The sequence below is a fragment of the Falco cherrug genome, chromosome 8 (assembly GCF_023634085.1).
Source record: "Falco cherrug isolate bFalChe1 chromosome 8, bFalChe1.pri, whole genome shotgun sequence".
Lineage (NCBI taxonomy): Eukaryota > Metazoa > Chordata > Aves > Falconiformes > Falconidae > Falco > Falco cherrug.
In genome coordinates, this window is record NC_073704.1 from 7,303,321 (window position 1) to 7,317,109 (window position 13,789).

The 13,789-nt window shown below is 52.0% G+C and overlaps 1 protein-coding gene across 6 annotated transcripts in view; it reads right to left on the reverse strand.

Moving 5' to 3' along the window:
- The window catches only part of SH3BP4 (SH3 domain binding protein 4), a 38,397-nt gene that overhangs the window by 2,659 nt on the left and 21,949 nt on the right, over positions 1-13,789 (reverse strand). For 5 of the 6 annotated variants that reach the window (XM_055718790.1, XM_055718786.1, XM_055718787.1 and 2 more), the window contains 3 exons: positions 12,614-12,840; positions 7,850-10,212; positions 190-378 (listed from right to left, as the gene is read on the reverse strand). In XM_055718790.1, coding sequence (XP_055574765.1) covers positions 190-378; positions 7,850-10,212; positions 12,614-12,731 — 2,670 coding nt within the window. In that variant the 5' untranslated portion in view covers positions 12,732-12,840. Of the gene's footprint in view, positions 1-189; positions 379-7,849; positions 10,213-11,527; positions 11,683-12,613; positions 12,841-13,789 lie in introns of those variants that run through there. The other variant, XM_055718791.1, reaches the window with a different exon arrangement.

A 13,789-nucleotide genomic window follows, 5' to 3' on the forward strand; every position in this document is an offset into this window, starting at 1 on the left:
AGCTGGTGAGCGAGCGATGCCATTCCCAACACACCCCCAATCCCAGAAGCAGCACACTCCTGGGAAAAACCACCCCCAAACTTCCCCAGCATTCCCAAACCCCTTTTATCCCCCAAAGGTGCTCCAGAAGAACATGCTCTGGAGGTATCTGCAACCCTAGGGGACCCATGGAGATCCATCCGCTCTCACCTCGCTGTCCACCGTTCCCGTCTTATCCCGGTGCGGGGCCTCGTAGGCATCCATCTGCTGCTTAGAGACTTTGGCGAGCTTCTCGGCGAGCTCCCTCCAGCGCTGGGCCACCTCCACAGCTGTGGTCAGCAGCACGAAGTCCTGGATGAGCCGGACAACCAACCCCTGGCAGTCCATCTTCAGCAGGGCCTGAAGGACAGTGGTGAAACCCAAAGAGAGTCAAGGCAGGCCGTCAATGGCAGGTGACCCAGAGGACCGTGCAGAGAAGTCCCTTGAGAAGCCACCCCAAAAATCCCCCCACCCCCTTTCTAGCGACAGCTGGTGAAATTAGGCCACTAGGCTCAAGGGAAGAGTAATCCCATTAATTGACCAAAGCACCCTACCCCTGTTCCAGGAGGCTTGCAGCCTGGGCTGGCCAATGCAGCCTTATTTTCCAGGCAACCCCTCAAGATGTTCAGGTGTCACCATAAGCAGTTTAAAGCATCCCAGGGCCTGAAAAGAACAGATGCCTTTAATCAAGGTGACTAATCCAGCACAGTCTGTGCACCTTGCGTCCCCCAGCCTGGAGGAGCAGCATCCTTCAGCACAGACAGGTGGGTACAGGCCAGCCAGAACGTTATGGGATAGGACCGGGACATCAACCTTGGGAGGAGGGTGAGACCCAGGCGAAGGGCCAGTCGACAGTACTACAGGACCATCGCTCAGCTTGGGATGTTCTTGCTCTTCTCACCACCCTCTGCCTTCCCAGGCCAGGTCAGAAGCCTCCTCCTTCTGCGTCATTGACTGACCTAAACGCTGAGATTTCCTGCAAGTGGTTTTGAGGAACCGGGGAAGAGGAACTGCAGCAGTCAGAGTTTTCTAGGTAGCAATAACTTAACCAGGAAAAAAATGTCAGAGCGGAGTCAGCACCTGTCTTTAGGTACCAAATCACATCAACACCTGCTTGGAGTGGAAAGCAAGTTGCAATAGGGGAAACCCCACAATTCGGCCCAGGAAAGGAAGGGTTTAAGTGGCAATTATCAGAGGACAGGAATCTGACTGACAGAATCAACATCCCACTCACCAGGGCACCCCCATCCTCTGCCAGAGCCCTTGCAACAGCCCCAGCGGCAACCCCGGTCCCTGGACAAATCCCACCTTGAACCTCAGGTGGCTACAGAAAGGTCTTTTGTATTACAAAATGGGCATCCCCTTTCTAAAACACAAAAATCAAGCAAACAGTCCCCAGACTATGCCTTGGGTGATAGTTTGCCGAGTACCCTCTTGTCTTCCTAGGGCCCGATCCAGAGCTGTGGCACCAGGATGGTGGCTCCAGGATGGGTGAACACCAAGAAGTCCGTGTTTCAACGAGGGCTCACTTCAATAAAGGCAAACCACAGCTCAGGGATGCAGGGGACAGCCCCCTGAGGGATGCTGAACACCAGAAACTGCACTGGCACACACGTCCCCACCAGGAACATCACCCACACCTTCACAACACCAGTTATTACAGAAACCGTGGATGTGGTGGTTCCCACATGGCCTGAATCCACCTGCTTTCTGCCACCCTGGGTCCTGACATCCTCTCCTGGCACAGGGTCTGGGCAAACCCCAGCTGGTTTGGCTCTGGGGCTGATGAAGGGTTAAATCATCCCATAGGCAGCTTCACAGGGACAGCTGGGGGAAGAGGGGAACATCTGAAACCACTCCAGCAATTTGCAAAGCAAATGCTTGTTGATTTCTCCCTTATCTGTTTCCAGCTTAGAGCTGGGCTTGATTCTAATTACAGCTGCAGCCCAGGGTTTGTTTGCTCCTCCAAAGTGCTTACCCTGGTTTCCTGTATGAGCAAGAGAAGTAATAAACCCTCTTGTTAAGTGAGCCACACATTCAAAAGTGCCTTTTTTAAAAAAAATAAAGGGCATTAAGAAGCATTTAGACCTCACACCTGTGCCATAACCACCACCTCTCCAGCAACGCTGCCTCAGCACCCAGCCCACACGTTCATCACCCTCTACTCTGCATGAGGAGGATGCGGATGGTCCTAAGGAAGGGCAGATTTAGCATCCTTAAACCTGCCTTTCCAGCTGTCTCCATCACCTGCGTGCAAACCCTGAATCGATCTGGTGTTTAGGCAAAGCAGGCTAAATGAGCCACTCTCATCTCTTGCCGGAGGCCGAGCAGGTCAGAGGCAGTGGAGGCGGCCACCGGGAGCAAAGTGCGCCGCAGGGGTTAAAAGTAGGATAGAGCTGCAGGAGACAGATTCTCCTGTTCCTTCTGCTGCTTGAAGTAAACAAGAAAATGGTATCAAGTACAGCAACTGGGAGGCCACGTAATCGAGAGCTGTATAATCACTCAAAGCAACAGCTTTGGAAAAGATGGATTGCTTCCTGCAGCGCAGCACGTTAACTCTGAAACCTACTGATGGCCACGGAACCACCTACTTCCTGTGCTCCGCACCTGGTGGTTTGAGGTGGGGAGGCTTAACACACAAATTACGGGCTGGGGAAAATGCAAGAGAGCAGGCGGAGGTGATGTGATACGGCGACAGCACCAAAGGCACATGGGGATGGGGGGCAAGAAGGACGCACAGCCACTAAGGTGGTGGCTAAAGGGGGAGTATTCGTGGCGACAGTGACACTTTTTTTGGCCTGGGCACAACTCGCTCCCCCTGTCACAGAAATACATGAAATGCAGGCAGACACAGGGCTCTCCTGGAAGGCCTGGCTGCCTGGCCGGGATTAGCAGGGCTCACAACAGACTTAATCCTCCAGCAGAAGCTTTTGGGATTACGCTACAATTTCTTTCCATCCTTCTCCCTCGCCCTGGACAAGCCTCCCCAGAGAGCTGGGTACCCTCACCACGTCTCCACCCCTCGGTACCCAGCCATGCTCCCCGCCGAGGCGTGACCTGAGCTGCACCTTGCCAGCCCCCTCCAAAGCGTTTATTAACCTTGGAGCAGCTCCCAGCCGGCTCCACCAGACAAGCGAGCAAAGAAGGTGGTTTGATATTCAAATCCCAGTTCAAAGCCACGCAGAAGCACCTCTACTTAAAAGGCATCCAGGAGAGGCTGAATTTGCATCCTGGCTCTGAAGTGCAGAATCCCATTTCCCATCCCCTAATGATGGAAACCAGCACCTGGAAGAAAGCAAGCCAAGCTAGAAGGAAGAGGCAAACCTGAAGACCGCCTGCAGATGCACAGCCACCCCTGCCTGTGCCCATCACTGCAATCTGCATGGTCCACTCCCAGTTCCGTGAGCCTCCAGCCCTGCTTGCTCTCCCATGCACAAATACACAGCACCACACTGTCCAGCCCTGACCCCTACATGCTCCAGAGGAGATGGCCTGAGCTGGGGGGATGTTTTACTTCTTCCTCATCTTAGGCCAAACTAAAGGGGTAAAAACCTTTCTCTTGCCCCAGAAGCAGAAAGCATCACCAAGTTCACATGTGCCCACCAAGGGTGTGCAAGACCCCCAGGAAGCCATTATGGAAATGGATTTTTTAAATTAATGTGTTTTATTTGAAATAGCATTTAAATTGGAAATCACCCCAGGGGGTCCAAGTCTTATGACACATTAGTCACCCCTGAAACGTCAGTGAGGAAAGCGGAGGTGAGGTTACTGTAAGCAGTAATTTTTACTGTCCCACTGACCTCTGCAGGGATGTGTGCCAGGGCAGGGATGCGACCTGAGCGTGGCAGGCAGGGCGCCAGGCAATGTGCCTGGGGTGGCACTGTGCCACAGCTCCTGCCCAGGACCTCCTCAAACACGGGAAGAAGGGCCCTGTGTCCCCAAGGAGCCAGTGAGACCCACAGGGCGAGAGGATGCTCACGCACAGGCTCCTGTCTCCATCGCCCTCCTTGGGATGCAGGTTTGTAGCCTCAGCAAGTTGGCTCTGCACAAGCAAAATAACACTTGCTTTAGGCATTAAACATCTCTTCCACTCACTTCTTTTGGCTGTCAGCACCAGTCACACACACTTAAAATACTGTGCTACACATGATCTTAATAATTTTTTTTTTTCTAACTTAACAGTCAGGCACAGGCCCTGCTCTTTGGGGCAGTCCCCCTGAACACGGTGCCCAGCTGGCTCTCAGTGTGCCTAAAGCACCACTTCTGAAATGACACCAAGTGCCACCAGCCACACGCCCAGATGTGGACTGCAGAAGGTACCGTCGATGCAACCACAGGCAGCTTTTTTGGTTTCTTCCAAGAGCAAAATTGCATGGGAACAAGTAACGTGCAACTGCTGCAATGGGGATGGGAAGGCATTAAAGATGTATTTTCTGGGGCTGGCAGGAAAAGCGAGTTGTCTTACACTGTCCCCAGAGCAAGGAGCCTGACAGCTGAAAGGCACTGGTGGCATTTCTGCAGCTTTCTGTTAACTGACAGGGGTGCAGGGCAATGCTTACAAGTGTTGTGCATGGAAAGACCTACAGGCACGGAAGCCTGCAAGCAACTCCTCGTCCTCCTGCGCTGCAAGCAACCTGGCTACACAAGGACAAACCATGCCCTACAGAAAACACCCCCACCAACTTCAGCATGGCGCAGCGTGGTTCCTTAGGGGAACAACGTCCAGGATCTGTAGCTGTGGCGTGGATTTGCTCCCATGAAGGCAGCAGAAGGGCAGGAATCGGGCTTTCCTTCTGGGCTCAAATTCAGCACAGGGACTACCATTAGCCAACAGGTTGCTTTGGGATGGAGGAGCAAAAAGGGCTCAAACCTTGGGCTGGCATGCTCCAGGTGCGCCAGCGCAAGCCCAAACAACGGACACCCTGCTCTGCAGGACATTAAGGACTGCTTAAGCCCACCAGCAGCTCTGTGGGGTCTGCACACACCAGGGAGAAGCAGTATCTTTTAGTAGAAGAAAGGCAGCAGGCAGATACCTTCAGTCAGAACAAATGATAGAAAGAAATGGGGGAAAAAAAATCCCAACATCATCTTCTGTATGATCTTTAGAAGCAACCTGGAGAAGAAAAAGCTCATAGTTTCCGCAGCTCTCTCCTGACGTGCCCAGTGGCACTCCCAGAAGACCCATGTTTTTCCCAACAGCAGTGTCTGCTGGAAAGGCTGATAAATGCGAGGCTCTATAAAAACACCCTATCGAAAATCCAGGGAAGGAGAGAAATGCTCCATCTCATGACAGGTCTAAGCCCAGCTGCCAGGGACCAGGCAGTGCAGTCACTGCATGGCCAGGTACCGGTGGCCCAGCTGCAACAAGCGCTTCTGCATCTGTGCCCAGGCTTTTTTAGCAAGACCGCCTGCGTGCTGCCTGCTTTCCATGGGCAGAGAGGAGGCAGGGGAGAGGTTGGTTTCTCCTTCTGATGTGATGACTTAACTTCTGAGCAACATTCCCCAGTTACCCTCACACACCACTGCTAGTGCTAGATTAGAAAAATAGTAATTAAACGCAGATTACTTATTAACTAGCCATCATGACCAGGCTTTTCCATGCTTGGCTGCTGGTGCACGGCTCCGTCACTGCAATTTTGTGTAGTCAACACTGAAGTCAGACAAGCCTGCTTACTCCTTCTCCCTTCACAGTCCCTTTGAGAGGAAACAACTGACGTTCAGATCAAATGGCCAGATCAGAGCTTAACCCAACCGGTTCTTCTTGCCAGAAGACACCAGAAAGCAAGTCCATTTGTTACAAATAAAATCAGAAAATCAGACAACAAAATAAATTAGTGCTCCACTCTCATCCCCTGAAACATCTGTTGCTGTTTTTTTAATTATATTTTTTAAAAAAATCTCATTTCTCCACAAGCTAAAGAGGATTTGACAGCAGCAAGGAGTTTAGAAGAAGCATCATCTTCCACCCAGTAGGGAGCTCTTCCTTTATCGACAGGCTCAGGCTCACAAAGAACAGTAAATAGAGGCAACGTTTGGGACTGGCCTCTATTCAAACAAGGAAGATGAAGCCTGCTCTGGGGCTCTGCACTCCAGGCATCCCTTGGGGAGCAGGATGTTTTCCTGCAGTTTATGGTCTTTCCCTTGAGTTAGCTGCTCCCTGAGTATCCAAAGTGCCTTATCTTTCCCTTCGCCTCCCCACTGAGGTCTGGCATAGATTTTCCATGACCTACAGACTGTCTGGGACCCCTGGAGACAAAGGGCATAGATAAAAGAAACACTTACAGGTTTGCAAAGCGGTAAGGTAAATAGCACAAAGCCCTTGGAAGCATCCAGCAAGGAGACCACCGATTTCATCCCATTGTCACCGAAGCTAATGACTAAAAGAGCAAACTCGCCCCTGGGGGAACCACAGGGTCAGGCACCAGCCTTGGCTACCACGACAGTTATCCTCCCTTCCTGGATGGCCCCAGGAAGAAGAGACACAACCATCCTGGATGGCCAGAAGAACCCATCAACAGAAGCAGTTTTGGTGGCATGACCTAACCTCAAAGTCAAAGCTAAAACACTGTCCCACGGGCCACAGAGTAGTACCCAGACACTGGGAAGTCCCTGGACAATATTTCCATGAGTAACGAAGGGTTCTGTACTTTTTGTAACACCCTGCACCTCATATTCTATCCTCAGTTTTCCCCCTTCTTATTAAAGGGAGTTTGGGAGACGAAATGCTTCATTCGGCTCCACTCCTCTTTACCCAGCTGCCTACTTGTAATTTCATTTTGCATGCTGCTGCCTGCGCCCATCATCACCAGGCAAAGCTGTCGCTATTCCTTAATTCAGTTGGCATTTCAAACCGCATGATTTGCCTTTAACTCAGTTATCCTGCTTCTGCAGGAGAGCCTGTTAAGAGGTGAGAGCTGCAAATCTTTTCCAGACGTTTCGTCCTGTATTTTCTTTGGCTCACTTCCTATGAAATGCTAGAAATGATCATAAAGATGATTTCTCGTAAAAGACTGCCTAACAGCATCCTAGAAACACTTGCAGGCACCGCTTCCCCAAATGCCTTTCAGGACAGAAGCCAGCCGTGCATTTCGATCTGCAGACACGATCCACAGTTGGACGTGAAGCATCGCAGCTCAGCTGCCACTCAAAGAGAGATGGGGCAGATGCAACCTGACATTATTACTTAGGAATCTGAGGTTGTTTTCATGAAGGCGAAGGTGTAAGCATCATTCTTCACAGCAGCTGTAGAACCCCTCTCCAGCATGCTTTGACGCACCTAGCGACGCAAAAGAACGTGACCTGAGAGGCGATTCGCCTACCCCACCCCATATAGGAAAAGCTTTGGTGGTTTTTGCCCTTTTTCCAGTTTCCCATCAATGCACACTTTGATACTACGGTTGAGGAGACCGGCAGCTCTCTCGCAGCTCCTCAAAACTTGCATCATCAAAGGCTGAACCACAAATACCCAGCAGCAGGGACCAGTAGAGCGCTATGAAAACACCAGACCAAAGTCACCCTGATCTTGAGGGGCTTCAAATGAGCTACCTAGCTTCCAAAGCAACCCTGCTGACTACTCTGACACAACGTGCACCTATGGTTCTTCACCCACTGTATCCTGCATTTATGGACATGATCCCATTAAACCAGGAGCCCACCAACGCATACAGCCACTGGGCTGAACTTCTACCTTGCTGTGCCAAGCAGCCTGAAGAAGACCTTAAAGATGGACTTCATTTTCTACAGGCTGAATTAGGAAACCACCACCTGCCATTCACCCTAGTCGCTCTGCACCGCAGGAAATTAAGACCCCCTCATCAGACCTCAGACTGACCGTCATCAGCTCCTTCTGGAAGGATTTTCTCTCCTTGTTCTCGGTGTTGTTGCAGTCCTCCTTCAGCTTCTCCAAGACAGAGGCCACTCGCTCTGGCTCGCTGTCCAACTCTGCTCGGCAGAAAAACGTGAGCGGCAAGTTCAAGTACCCCAGCGCATCGGCGAAGGACCGCCAGCTGCTGAGGTTCTCCATGAGCAGTGTCCTCACGGAGGCGTAGATGTAGGTCAGGAACTTGCAGGGCCTCAGGATCTGCTCCAGCAACAGGCTGGTGGTGAGATCTGGCCCAGAGAAGTAGCTGGGCTTGATCTTCCCGACCACCAGCACGTTTTTGGTGTGCACAAGGCCTATTTTTCCCTGGTAGTAGCCAATATACCACTCCTTGGTCCACAGCTGTCCTTTTAACCTGATCTTCTCCTCACTGAGGAGGGCTATCACATCTCCTTTCTTGTACTCCAGCAAATAGTGGTTCTTGCTCTGCCTCACCACCGTCTTCAGCAGCTTGCCATACTTCAAGTTCAACACTGGCCGGTCCTGAAAAACCGGATACTTGGCAGTGGCAGCCAGAGGTGAAAGGATGATCTTTCCGACCTCGTTCTTCTTGAGGAACCGCCTCTGCCCCGTCGGTTTGATGGCACTTTTTGGAGGTGGCTGCGGCGTCTGTACGCAGAATTGGGTCAAAATGGCATCCTTGTCATCCTTGACCTGAATCCTTAGCGTGAAGTCTGAGAGCTCGTTGGGGTCATGGGACGCAATGGGGAAGATAAGGCGGCTGACCTTGCCCAGCTTCATCTGGAAGCCCCGCACAATTTTGGCTTGCTCACTAGCTTTCACCTCGTAGTTGGTCATGTTGGAGAACATGCAGAGCTTGAGGTCTTGAGGCCGGGACAGAGCAAACTGGTGCTTACCCCAGAGCTGGAGGGCAACAGGAGCCGGGCTGTGGGACTGCCTTGTGACCTCGTTCACCAGGAGGGTCTTGGGTGCACATTCATGCCCGAACATGGCCACGACAGTTTTAAAGGAAGGGTGAATGTGTTTCGGGCCGTAGACGCCAACTGTGATCTTCTTGCTGATGTAATCCCAAACGGTGTAAGGGTAGAGGATGTTCTGCCCCTGGGCTACGGCTGCGATATACATGCAAGGCTCCAGGTTCTCCAGCTGCACCTGGATTGTGTCCCCATACGAATAGCTCAGCTGCATCGGCGTGTACGGCCCCTCTTTCATGTCGCTCCGCAGGCACTGCAGTCCTACCAAACTCTTGCTCATGATGTCATTCTTGACCTCTGCCGACACTTTCATTTCCAGAATGATGAAGGTTTTCACCTCCATATTGCTGAGTTTGATCTGCAGGACCGGGCTGATGGTGCTGCACTTGTCACTGTTCAGCTCCAACGGCGGATCCAGCATCGCTTTCATGGAGATCTGCTGCGTTTCCCCAGGGCACACGTGGCCCTCTGGCACGTGGATGCTGATGTTGGTGTCTGGAAGCTGAACAGCTCCACCAGAGCTATCCAGCTTGCAGACAATGTTGGTCTCTACCGGTTGCGTCTGACCCCAGCCAGGATTTTGACCAAGCAAATCCAAATCATGGCAGGACCGAGCCAGCTTCCTGTGGTTCAGCCACGCTGTCCTAAAATCTTCCCGACTCTGGAACTGCTCAGGGGTGGGAGACTTCAAACCGCTGAAGAAACCCGACGATGCCGGAGCATCCGACTTGGCTTGAAGAACAGACAGTTCAGACAAACTGTAGGAGCGCTTACTTCTGAAGAAGGGATTGTCCCTTTTCACAGGCTGTTCCAGATCCAGCCTGTTCGTGGATGGAAACTCATCAAAAATGTTACCCAGGCTGCTATTAGCAGCTGAACTGGACACAGCTGAAGTAGGAGCCCCCGTGTCAAAGAGCAGCAAGTCGACAGTGACATTGGAGTTGGACTCTTTGTCTGAGCCGGGCACTGTTTGCAAATTCCCATTCAGAAAAGGGTTCGTCTGGACTCCGTTCAAGAACGGGTTGTTATGGTAGGTTTTCACAGAGTTTCTTTTCACGTCAGTCCATTCTCCAAGCAGGTCTAACTCCTTGACTCCCTCGTCGGGGCTCTCCAGCAGATTGTCTATCATCCCGCTGTCTGTTAAGGAAGAGTTGCGGTAGTTTACAGGCTGGACGTAGGAGGAAGGGATGTAACCCATTTCCGTGGTGTTGTGAGCGTACCACCACTCCCCTCCCGACGTGTCTAAGACGTACAGGTGGTCCCCCTTGGAGAACTTCAAAGTGGTGAAATTAGTTGGACAGTAATCTTTGATTGCTATTACTTCCTTTGCATTTCCAAAGGACGTGGGATTGTCAACCAGCAAGGCACTAGGAGAAGGCACTGCAAAGTCAAGAAGAAAACAGCACTGTAAGATACCCACAAGACTCAGAACTTACTGGCATTTGTTTATTTCAGGCCAAGTGATCCATGCTACTTTAAGTGGTGAAGTAAGGTAGTTGTAAAACTCACACCTGCAGGTGTTTCCCCCCCACTCCCCTAAAATCTTTAAACAAAACTTTCCCCTCCACCACCTCCGATACATTCACGTTCCTCTTGCCCAAAGGGTTCATGATCTAAAGGGATGGGCATCGACACGGCTGGGGAACCGAGACAGAAGCAGTGGCAACTTGTTACCTCCCGATGCCATCCAGTGCCTTAGCAGCAAGCCCCCCCCCTCAGCGTAGGGCCCCGGACAGCTGCTCCTGTCCCAGCACCCCACAGCCTCCCTACACTCCCTGGTGAACGATGCACAAGAGGATGTGCTGGAGGGAGTGCCGAGGGAGCGGGAGTCGCTTCTTACCAGCTCTCCTTTTCACCCGGCGCGCTGGGATCTAAGCTCCTACAGGCTCGCGCCAGAATGGCAGCCATCCCCTTACACATTCGCATTTTACATAGCAGAAGCTAATTAGGGGAGGTCTCAGTGATTGCTGCATGGGAAGAGTCATTATCCTACCAATTTGCTTAGCGGTATCTCAAGGGCTTTGGCCACCGGCTCTTTAGCACTGCGACTGCACTCTTCATGCAAATAGTTACCTGTGCTGCTGCTGGCGAATGCCTCCTCTTCAAAGAGATTACGTGATAACCCAAGGTAATATAAACCCAAGATAACTTTCAGCACAGGCTGAAAGCGCTCTCACTCTGCCATAACCCCTCTCCAGCATGTGTGAAACATGTTTCAGTGGCAGAAACTCAGAGCATGGCATACTCCTACTTTTTCACATCACACCAGCCAAAAAATCCAGCATCTCGCTCCTTCTACATAGCACCTATATTTCAAAGCTCCTCAACAAAAATTAACTCAGTTTCTAAAGAAGGTCATCTAGCCGTAACCCTCAGAAAGGACCACGACAACCCTGCAGGAGGGTGATGCTGTGCTTCTATCTCCTTTCAGTGGTGCCAGCTGGAAGTCGTTTTGCCAGGGGATCCCAATTACAAGCAAAACAGCTGGGTCAAGCCTACAGATGCTCATACTGACACCGTATTTATTGGATTTGCTCTCTCTTTCAGAACCTATTTCTGCAAAAAGTACTAGAAACAAGCTGCAGATGATGTGGCAGCAACATTCAAACGTGTGTTATCTCGCTAGACAGACCCAAGAAAAGAAGGAGAGCTAGATTTCCCCCAATACGGAGCTGCAAGAGAACTGGGACAGCACCTGCTTCAACAGGCTCAGGAGCTCTTTGGAGGGAAAAAAGGGATGTAGGGAACACAGGAAGCCCCTGAATTCCTGGAGACAAAGGGATGGCAGATGAGACTGCGCATCCCTGCGGTCACTAGCTGCAGGCTGGCAGCACTTCTTGGGCAGAGAACCTACAAGGCAAGGGAAGATACAGAAAAGCAGAGTCTTTTTATACACTCTAGGGATCAAATATTAAGAAGAGTTTGTACACTTCCTAGACAACTCATCATGAACTCACTTCCTCCGCCAGCAGGTAGGCAAAGTCGTGAGGATATTTATTCAGCGTAAAACTATATATAAACTCTGTACTGAAAAGTATTTTGCCACCCTGGTAGGAAGCCACCATTAACTCAGTGCTGCAGCTGCAGCTGTCTGCAGGCCATGGTGGTTTTGGTCTCCCCATCCCTTCAGACAGACGGACAAGTGGCTGTCCCCGTGTCCCCCCCCAGCTGTGCACCCAGTTGGCACGGCAGCAGGGTTAACAAGGATGTGCTGAAAGCAGCAAACCCCTTGGAGTATATGAGTAATTCCCATTTTCCCATTTAAAACAATCTCATTTGCAGCAAGAGCGTTTGATGTTCGGGACTCTTCTTGCTACGCCTGCAAAAGCAATTGCTTTTGTGCATGTTTATTTTTAAAGGCCCTCAGTGCACGCTATCTTCCACCTGGAGATATTTCTTGGGGGAAACAGTAATTCCCCTCTCACCCGAACACGGCTTTTAAGCTGGGTAAAGTAAATACAGCTGAAGAAAAAGCAATAAAAGGAAGAAAAAGGATTATTTAAGCAACCTGCAAGCTCTAGGGAAGGGGAAAACAAACCCTTGCAACTGCCTTGTTCCTGTCACCCCTCTTGGCTGCTGGATTTACTGGTGGCAGGTCCACACCCATCCTTGCACCCGTGGATGCACTCATCAACACTTGCTGCTCTTCCCCATCAGCTGCTGTCTGCTAATTATTAACCAATGCCCCTCCTGGACCCCAAGGTGAGAGGATGCACCCTAACTGAGGAGGGGGCATCGTCCCCACCCCATCCCGCGGGGGTCCCCACCCGTCCCTCCGCACCTTTGACGTCGCAGAGGCTGGTTTCGGCAAAGCCCTCGCCGAGGTCGATGAGCGTCCCCTCCGACTTGCACCGCGGCAGGCCGCCCGAGTTGGCGGCCCGGATCCTCTGCGCCGCCATCTCCAGCCCAGCGACCCCGCCGGTCCTGGGGGGCACTAGGCGGCCATGACCTCTCCGTGAGCAAAGCCACCAACGGGGACCCCAGTGTCACCTTGTGGGTGGAACCAGCCTGGGGGAGAGAAACAAACACCCCAGCACGTTAGCCAAGGCTCCAGGCCCCACCGTGCCACGCACGCGCCAACAGTGCTACCCCCAGGCGCATGCTGACCCCACGGCGCTGATGCAGGAGAACACCCTCATGTTCTCCTCAAAGCATCATGGAAGATAACCTGGGTGCTCCCAGTAAGCACAGCACTGCCTACAAATCACCAAGGGCTTTGGGCAGCGAGGACAGCCTGGTCGTGCACGATGCTACCGCTGGCCACAGCCCCGGACAAAGCAGCCCTCTTGCCTTGAAGAGTTATTTTGGGGATACACTTCCCCCAGGCTCATAAATTGCTCCTTCTCCCCATTTCATAGGAGCTTTCAGGGCATTTGCACATTGCTGCCATACATATTTATAAAGCCATCAAGCACTCGGATGCTGTGGGAGCCCAGGGCAGTGGTTAGCGAGCACGGAGGGCCCGTGGGACCAGGCTTTTTGCACTTTCAGCCAGGTCATCGCTCCCTCCCACCGCAGCACTGGCATCTCCGGGATGGGGACTCTCCCTGCTTGCTCCTTGCATCCCTCCCCTCGCCTGGCCAACTGGGCATGGATCAGGCAGAGAAACATCACTTGAAAAATAAAAATAAAGGGTTTTGTTTCTCCTTTTTCTCCAGAAACGCTTGCAAAAACACTTCCAGGAACCCTGTGAAAGAGCAGCTGCATCAGCACGCCGGAGCCGAGAGGAAAATTAACCCGTTTCCTGCTGCCTGCAGAACACGCCGGCACTTCGACTACCAACGTCGTGGCTGATGCAAGCGCTGGTAAGACGACCTCTGGGGTCATCTGTGTCTTCTGGAGCTGGAGAGGGGCCAGAAAGGCCAGAAGCAAGTGGCCAAGCAGGCAAGCCTGGTGCCTTTCTGCGAGCTGAAGGCAAGGCTGGAGCACAGAGCTTAAGCCACACTTTGCTCCTCCA